We start from the raw sequence: 9133 nt of genomic DNA, 5'->3' as shown, positions 1-9133 counted from the left end.
CCCCCCGTTGCCGCCAGGCCCGCCCGGAGGGCCCATGTCGCCCTTCTCCCCTGGCACGCCTGGCAGGCCGTTGAGGCCAGGTTTTCCAACGCCGATGGGCCCTGGGGGCCCCGCGGGGCCGGGAGGACCCCCGTTCCCCCGGGGCCCCGGTATCCCTGGCTTCCCCACGCCATTTTCACCCTTCATCCCTCGCTCTCCGCGGGGACCCGGCTCTCCTTTTGGGCCAGGCTCGCCCCGAAACCCGGGCAGACCGGGGCCACCCTGGGGGCCCGGCTTCCCATTGACTGAGATGCCGGCTGGCCCCGGCAGCCCCGGGGGGCCAGGCAGTCCTCTTGGCCCTTGCTCTCCTCGTATGCCGGGCTCGCCCTTGGCTCCGGGCATCCCTTTCATACCCGCCTTTCCAGGGAGTCCTGGGATGCCGGGTTTCCCAATGCCTGAGAAGCCGGGGGGCCCAGCAGGTCCGGGCTGGCCGTGCATTCCCGGCTTCCCCGTGCCGGGCTTTCCTGGGTAGCCGGGGGGCCCGGGGGGCCCACGTGGGCCGGGCTTCCCTGGCGGTCCGCGCTCCCCTTTGAGGTCCATCGGCAGCAGCGGTGGCATGTCTGTGGAGAGAGGAGACACGGAGCTTTACTGGGGGTGGCGGCGGACGGAGGAGCGTGCCTGGTGCGTGACGCTCTCAGGGTGTTAAAGCCAGGGGCTTCAGCGCTGCCTGGGTCTGTACTTGCAAGAGTGCTCTTCTCTAGAAATGGTTTTATTTAAACATGGCCACAGCGGCTTCCTGGGCCACCACATCAGCAGGACTGTCTTGAGGCAAGACCTTGGCCAGAGCCCAGGGTACTAATTCAAGCCTTACTCCATCCATCCCTCCAGAGAGGGTGTCAACAAGACCAGCAATTGCCGTCGGCTCCAGCAGCATTGTTTTGTGATGACCTACTGTGGGGTTTTTTTAGGAGCTGGATTCAAACCTCCCGCTGCCTCACTTCCCAGTGGCCTTGAAAGCACCGTGGGATTCAGTCACTCCCACCTGGGCTCAGCCGAGAGGATGGCGACAGAGCGAGCCAAGACTGAGGATAATCCCCCCACCCCATCCCTCAAGTCCAGGGCCTTGGGAGACCTTTAATCCTTTTGGATTAAGAAGAAAACTCTTGGACATGTACTTGAGAGACCAAAGAGGTCATTCGTGTATGGGTTAAGACACGCCTGCGGTGCTCACTGGCTCAGCTCCCGTGTCCAGCAAGGCAGAGAAAAACTCACCAGAAAAGAAAAAAAGTGCTGAGGATGGAGGAAAGACCGATAGCTGCAAGGGAAACGCAACCTCAGTTACGTCCAAATAAGTCAGTCCAGCTGGGAATAGGCCGTAACCACTTGACATTTAAAGAATTTATAGAGGTCTTTTGCAAACGGATATAAGAAAGAAACTAATGGGCTGAGAGACTACAAAGCTGAGGAGAGCCAGATTACATGCCCACCGCAGCTCGGTACTTAAAGCGCAGAAGTGAGCGTAAATAACTCCTTGAGGCTGGCCCAGGCAGGGTGTTGCTTCCCACGTGACGCTGGAAACGGGTGAGAAAGAATAAACCTGAAAAACTCTTTTTTTTGGGAAGCTTGAAATGAAGGAAATACTTGGCAGTCGCACATACATGGGACTATGACGAGAAATGCGAAGGGCGGAGGAAAGGGCCTTGACACCTTGGGCAAATTTTAACCAAATCGGCCCAAAGTTGAACATTCCAGTCAGGAACAGATCTGTACGGGCAATTTCCTGGGATGAGAATGGATCCTGTCTGGGATGGGAGCAGAACTGGCCCGTGGCATGAGGCTGTGTGCCCCAGCATGGCACTGAGGAGGAGGCAGGGGGGGTCCCCGAGGTCTGCCAGCCTGGCCCCCAGCCTGGGCATTCAGCGAGCTGAGCCAGGCCTTGGGAGCACAGACACCCGTAGCGCCAGGATCCACCAACACAGAGATTTTCTCAGTCAACGGGAAAAGATTAGGGGAGATTTGAGACACGTGAAAAGAATAACTGCGGCAGCAGCAGGCACCGTTCCCGGTGCATCGGGGCAGCTTTACCTTTCCTAAGCACAGCAATTAGCTCTGGCCAGTTCCAAGCCTGGTGCCTGCTTGTTTTTCTTTTGGTAATGGAAACATTTTCAGAGCTTATCTACACATCAAAGCCTGGCCCACATCCTAGGCTGTAATAAGAGGTCACTTGGCTGTGGAAATTAAGGAAATACTTGCCGGTCATGACATTGCCACTGGATTTCTGCAAACCTGCTCCTCACCCCGGAAAATGGTGTGGGAAAGAAGACAAGGAAGATGTGAAGTGTTGCACTAAAGCAGATTTCTGGGGTTTGAATTCTGGAAAATTTTTTCTCCAGAAAATTATTTCAATGTGTTTTCTCCCCCCCTTTTTTTTTTTCTTCTTGCAATGGTTTGAAAAGAATTAGTTTTCTAGGTCATTTTGCATGGAATCAGAACAAGGATCTACAGCTGAGCCCACGAAGGAAGGAAAAAGCGCACACACGCTCTCACACAAGGCAGTGAAGAGAAACGCCAGGCGAGAGCTGCCAACTTGCAGGCGGCCAAAAAAGCAGACGGGAAAACCAAACCGGGGACGTTAGCAGAGAGAAACTGGGACATTGCAGCCCCAGTGGTATCCAATTTCAAAAGACCATGTCTTACCACAGACGCATGTCTCGGAGCTCTGCATTTCACAGCAGCAGCATGGGGTTATATGTTCCCCTCGAAGCATGAACAAAGCTGCCATGAATGCTAATGCAAAGAGCCAGCTGGGGCAGTGGGAAGGGGAAGGAGAAGGCATGGTCCCTGCAAGCTCTCGCCTGGGCACCTCAGAGCTTGTCACCTCCTGAGGGGCATGGACATGTCCGGGCGGATCCTGCAGCCCCTCTGGAGCAGCATTCGTCCTGGTAAGGACCCCTGCACGCCTGGAGGAAGGACCCAGCAGCGCGGACTGCCTGGCAGAGGAATAATCCAGCAAGATGGGAAGTGGTTCCCAGCCACGAGCAGTCGGCAGCGGGTCTGGCCAGCGCGGCCGGATGACACTGCAGGAAGGAGAGGTTGGCTGCTCCATGGCAGAGCCCGGCCGAGCTCGTTCCAGCACTGCTGCCAAGCCCTGTCTCGTGAGAGCAAGTTACACAGGCCCATAGGGACATAGCATGGGACGAGTGTTACTGCATCTCTCATCCCATCTTCCACTGCAGCGGGTGCCCCGAGCCGTGCGGGGAGGCTCAGCGCAGGACCCAGACGCAGCCCTCACAGATGGAGCTGCCGTGCAAGGGGATGGCGGTGGGATGAGAGCAGGCTGCAGAAAGAACAATGGAAGTGGCAGATGAAGTTTCCCCATTAGCAGGAGCTAAGGGACCTGGAGGCCTCTTGGCCCCATGCAGCAAGCAGCAGCCCCACAGGGATCACAGGACTGGGTGTCTTTAAAAGCAGCAGGACTTGTGGGCCACCTGCTCTGGGGACACTGGGCAGCAGCAGCAGCCCAGCCACTGCCCGGGACCTGCCTGCTCCCACCTCCTGCTCAGTGCAGCCCTGAAGGCAGAGGTTGGGCCTTGGCTCTCCACTGAGCTTGCCCAAGCCTGGGGAGGTAAAAAGCGCTCCTTTACCTTTGCAGCTGAGGCTGCTGCCCCGGGGTGAACCCTCTGTACTGTCGCTGGAGGGGAACTCCACCGCTTGCCTGGCCCAAACTGCTGTCCCAGGCATCACCTGTGCCTTATCGGTGCCCCGAGCTGGGGTGCCGCTGGCTTGGCTCCCCGAGCCTCGGCCAGCACCCAGCAGTGGTTCTACCTGGCTGCAAGCTGCACGGACATGGTTTTAACCAAGCCAAAATAAAACCCAACTGCGCAAATATCTGCTTAAATGCTTTTAGCATTTTAGCATTTAGACGCATCTCCTGCCCAGAGCTGCCTCCATGCTCCTGGGGAGTCTGTTTTTGGGTCAGAAAAGGTGTCTGGCACCCTGAGGAAACCAGCCCTGTCTCTCACTAGGTGGCACCCGCAGGCCGGCGAGAGCCCCCGCAGCCCCGGGGCCTGGCCTGGCCCCTCAGGTGGGGGTCCCAGCCCCAGGACCAGGCTGGGGCAGCACGGGGGGGGCCCCCGCACAGCTCTCCGCTGACTCAGGGGTAACCCGCAGGGGCACGGCACGGCCCTGCGCCGTCGCGGCGAGTCAGCTGAGCTCCCCGAGCAGGGCAGAAGGCCAGCAGGGATTTTCCTTGCCAAATTAGAGGTTAAGCAGAGATGGGAGCTTGGTGGGATCCAGGAGGCACTGGCTTCCCCAGCCGCATCTGTGCAGCCCTGCTGCCGGTGGCTTAGGCTGCAGCTGTGCCCCTGCCTGCATCCCCCTGCCCATCCTCTCTTTCCCAGGGGTTTTAGGAGAGTAATGTCCAGGGGACTCCCGTGCTTTGCCCTGCCTCAGTGTTTCCTCTAACCCATGCCTGGTCTAACCTGGCAAAGCTCGCACCCAAACCGCACCTTGCAAAGAGCCCGGCACACTCATTCCTCTCCGCCACAGTTAGCAGGCAGCGCTGCTCAGAGGCAGCACAAGCTGCTCCGATGCATAGGAAGAAGGGGAAAAAAGGAGGAAAAACAGCAGGGAGATATTTGAATCCAGTCCCACCAGCAGCTGAAACGTTCCTGCGCTACACTGGAAGGTTTTGTCTCTGGCTGGGATTCAGGGAGCAGCTTTACAACAGCTGGGAAGGGGGTAGGGAGGGAGGGGGGCTCGTAGCATGCTTCGGCTCCAGGTTTTGCTGTGTGTTTTCTGACATATGTGCTGAGCTGAACTCCTGATAAGCCATTCAGCCCAGCAGTAAATCAGCCACCGGCAGCCGAGCCTTCTCCAGTTTCTCCTCCCAGAGCCAAGACTTCGGCTCCCTGGAGGGTCCGTGTCTGTGCAAACCCACGGGGTGGGCTGCAGTGGCTCTTCCCTCGAGCCAAGAACCAACCCGGCGGGTCTGGGCACCCGAGCCCCAGCACTGCCCCATCCCGCAGCGCTGCCAGCAGTGCCCAGCTCTGGGAAGAGCATTGGGGATCGCTGTGTTTGTTATCAAGGAAAGGGCTCAGACCGTCCCCTCCATCCCCCTCTTGAGTTGAAGATATCGTGCTGCTGCTGCTGCTGCTACCCTGGGTGCAGTGATGGTCACGTGCACCTTCGGGAGGTGCTGGGGGCTCACTTGGCAGAGGGATGCCCTGATGAGCCAAGAAGTGCCGGAGAAACTCGGTCACATTCAACACTTGCTGTTTGCAAAGACCCCAAGTTCCCGAGCAGTTCCCCAGGGTGTGTGTAATTAACACACACTAATAACCCCCCGGTGTGGGGCACTGATGGACCCTCCTGTGCCTTCTAACCTCCAGCACCTGTGGCCAGGGCTGGGCATAAAAGGAGCCCTGGGCAGGCACTGGGGGACTACAGCAAGGGCAGGGGATGGCGTGCGGGCAGGGGGTTACGAAAGGCTGGGCTGGAAGCGGTGCGGGAGGCCTGGCTGCACGGAGCAATGACCTCGGCACCTCTGCTCCTCCACGCGGCACATGCCGCTTGGTGGGGAGTGATTTAACACGTGTGGAGTTTCTGGTCGCTGCTCTCCGAGGGAGGAAACGTCTCTCTCCTGCTCTCCCCTCGCTAGGCTGGGTCTCGGCTCCAGCCTTGGCTCTCTTTCCTTTCCCAGCTGGTGTGAAATGCAGACAGGGAAAATGGAATAGGTGGAGGAGTGGAAAAAGCCTCGCAGGGACGGCTCAGGTTTAACAGTAGCGAGAGGGAGAGATGGAGAGCGCTGGGGCTGCGCCTCAAAGCTACCGGCAAACACGCAGGGAGGAGGGGAGCAAAGGGCTTGTGGGTCCCCTTTGTGCACCAGCTCCCAGACTGAGCACCTGAGGGTGCTCACCCAGCCCAAGCAAAGGGCTCTGACTTCTCTGCTGAGCCTCTCTGTGCCCATCCTTGTCTTTCTGCAATGGGTTAAGGAGACCTAAACAGCCCCTCCGTGCTTGGCCAAAGATGCTTTGGACAGCAGCACCCTTGGCCATGCCAGGCTGCTCCCCAGGAGCACCGACCCTGGGGTAAGGGGATGACGAGTGCCTGATGGCTGTAGGATGCTACAGCCCCTTCCTGCCATGCTGGCAGGTCTCCCAAGATCTCCCCTTCCCCCCCCCCCCCCCCCCCCGCAGAGTGCATCCCTTACCCAGGTACTGCCCTTTGCCTTCGCGGAAGGGGGGTCCCAGCGGTCCCTTCACCATGGGCTGCATGTACTTCACTTGGGCATAGCCCGCCGCGCCTCCTCCCGCCGCCGAGCGAAGGCCGACCACCATCACCACCACCAGCGCCACGGCGTCTGGCAGCATCCTGGTCCCCACTGCTCCTGCGGACAAAGCGACAGTGAGGGCGGGCACCCACGACCCCTGTCTGCACCCTCTGCCCCACGAGGATCAGCCGTGAACCCGGGAAGGATCCCGATGGGAGCAGGACTCCCTTGAATTTGGCTTTTTCTGGACCGTATTTGCCCTGAACACGTTGCCCTTCCCGACACGCACCAGCTGGGAGATGCACAATAAATACACGGTTTATGAGCAATAACTAACCACAGGCACCCAGCAGAGCCTTTCAGAGGCTGCCCCAGTACCTGTTTGTCTGGGGTTATGCCCACATCAGGCTCCCCTTATATATTTTTTAACATATGTAAGAAGAGGGGAAAAAAAAAAAGGCAGGATGAAAACCACAGCCCGCTGAGCCGAGTGTTGCTGTGGCATCTCTCAAGCGAGCAGGGTCTCCTCTAACAAAAGCCGTGTGCGCTCTGAGCCGTGACTCCCACAGGTGGCTCAGGCTGCCACCGCCGAGCCCTGCCTGCCCCGAGAGCGGCTGGGTGGGTGCTGCGTCTCCCGGTGGATGCTGGACCAAAATCACTTGGACAAAACCAAGACTCGCTGTGTTTGTGGCTCAGCTGTGGCACTTTGTGGGCAGTGATGGGAGCTCGCTTGGAGGGCAAAGGATGGGAGCCCTCGGCCGGGAAAGCCCAGGGGAGGGCTGTGGCACTTGGGAGCAGCAGCCTCTGCCTTAAGTGCCTGTTTATTTAAAATAAATACCCTCTATAAATATACCTTTCCTCTAGCAACTTTTTCTGTGCCAGCTCCACGCACAGAGCTGCAAACAGATTGATTTGCAAAGAACATTTATTTTCAGAAGCTTAAGTAACACGTGATGCCAAAGAGCTTTGCTGGTTTTCCTCCTTCTCGCAATAATTGACCCGTGGTGGTTATTAATGAGAATTAAGCTCTCTGCCTCGCCCGCTGGGGAGCAGGGGCAGGGCTGCTGCGCACCGGCATTTGATCGGAATTTCCTGAATTGCTTTTGCTGAAGCAGCAGTGAAAAAAAAAAAAAAAAAAAAAGCTGCAGCCTAGAGAAAAAACAACCCCAAAAAGCCCCCGTATTGAAACAAAATTAAAGCAAATTAAGTAAAAGGAGGGGGGAGCCCTGGCATGGGATTGTTCCCAATGCTACAAGCATTTGGCAGGTTGTCAGAGGTCTCCAGTGATGAGGCAGCCTTGACCGCTGCTCTCCTGCCCGGTAGATGCCCACCGAGCCGGGCCCCTTGTACTCCCCACGCCGGGCTGTGCTCGGGGCCGTGCATGAGCTCGCCGGCCCTGGCTGCAGCCCCAGGGCTGGAGGGGACCGGGACAGCTCTGCTGCCAGCGGCAGAACAAAGCCGGGACCCTGCGAGGATGCAGGCAGCCGCGGCAGATGCTGGGAGAGGAGCTCTGCCCTGCCCATCCCACCGGAGCCAGCAGTGCCGGCACTGTGCCGTACCCACCGCAGCACCCAGAGGGGAGGCCACAGCCAGGCTCCTGCCACGCTGCGGTTCAGGCAGGCGCAGCCAGGGACACGCGTGACAGCCACCATCAGCCTCCTCGGCAGCACGGAGAGGGCCTTGCCGGCATTATTGTTTTTCTGTCTTCAGGATCAAGAAGAGGAACGCTTATTTTTATGAAGCATTATTTTACAAGGATTTGTTTAAGGGAAAAAGAATCCCATTTTAAGGGATTGCAGCTGTAAAAATACAGTTTCTGCTAAATAAAAGAGGAGAACAAACCCCTGAATCAGCTATTTATTTGTTTTCCTTACCTGGTATGACCCCTGTGCCTCTAACTCCCTCCCTTCCCAGCTCTCTCTTCTCCCACCTGGGCTTTATTCACCCCTGCTCCTCCCCTTGACTGGGGTGTTTTCACAGGATGCTGCTTGTTGCTCCAACGAGCCCACACCACAGGAGCAGCACCCTGGGGTGGCTCAGCCCCTCGCTGCTGGGTGCTGCGGAGCATTTGCAAACGTCCCCCTGTCCTTCTGCAAGACCTCAGCCCTTGGAGAGACACGGGACTGAGGGGAAACCATAGCCAGAGGGAATGGAGAGGGAGGACAAGGTGATCCATCTGCTTTGGCTCCAGCCGTGGTTCTGCTGTGCGCCGGATGCGAAATTGAGTCCCCCTGCTCCGCGCCGAGGTGGCCGTCTGTAACCCGGCGTCTCCAGACATGGGCTTAGCTCCTGCGCATTCTCCCTTGGTCCAGACGGGTCGTTCCACCTGCCCCCGCCCTCCCAAGGGGCTGCGCGGGCAACGGGGGAGAGTGTGGCCTGAGACCCCCAGGCACACATCTCCGTCCCTCAAGGAAAAGGCTCTCTGGTGCTTTGCCGTCCCCTGCGGCACTGCCCGGCACCGGGGCAGGAGGCCTCACGTTACCCGGGCTCTCCAGGCGGTGATTTAATAAGAATAAAATGGAAACATCTGGAGTCTCATATGATGGATAAAGTGTGCACAACTTGTCTGTGAAGAGGCTCTTTCATGCCTGAAATCTCCTGCGTTATGAAATAAGAATTAATCACAACGAGCAGCCGTGCAACATTCTCATCTCCCAGGGCAGGTTGCAAACGTTGGCTGGTTCATGGTGCGGACGGGGCCGCTGTGCCCGTGATGGCTATGGCTGGGTGTCGCCTGCCCGTTCTCCTGCGGGGCCAAGGGCCGGGAGCTGCTCTGGTACGGCCAGCAGAAATCCCACAGGGAGTCACTTTTTTCCCGCCTGGAGCAGGGGAGATGCTTTGGGGGCTCCCGAGCGCAGCCCCTCCTGGCCCTGGCACTGCAGG

At 58.2% G+C, this 9133-nt stretch overlaps 1 protein-coding gene across 1 annotated transcript in view; it reads right to left on the bottom strand.

Moving 5' to 3' along the window:
- The window catches only part of COL8A2 (collagen, type VIII, alpha 2), a 1962-nt gene extending 1365 nt beyond the window's left edge, over nt 1-597 (bottom strand). The window contains exon 1 of the mRNA XM_009328243.1: nt 12-597. Within this exon, the coding sequence (XP_009326518.1) occupies nt 12-597 (586 nt within the window). The remainder of the gene's footprint in view (nt 1-11) is intronic.
- Between the last annotated feature and the right edge of the window lie 8536 nt (nt 598-9133).

This window comes from Pygoscelis adeliae, unplaced genomic scaffold, assembly GCF_000699105.1.
Source record: "Pygoscelis adeliae isolate BGI_AS28 unplaced genomic scaffold, ASM69910v1 Scaffold387, whole genome shotgun sequence".
NCBI lineage: Eukaryota > Metazoa > Chordata > Aves > Sphenisciformes > Spheniscidae > Pygoscelis > Pygoscelis adeliae.
The sequence above is the reverse complement of the archived record's forward strand: the minus strand, read 5'-3'. Positions and strand labels throughout refer to the sequence as shown.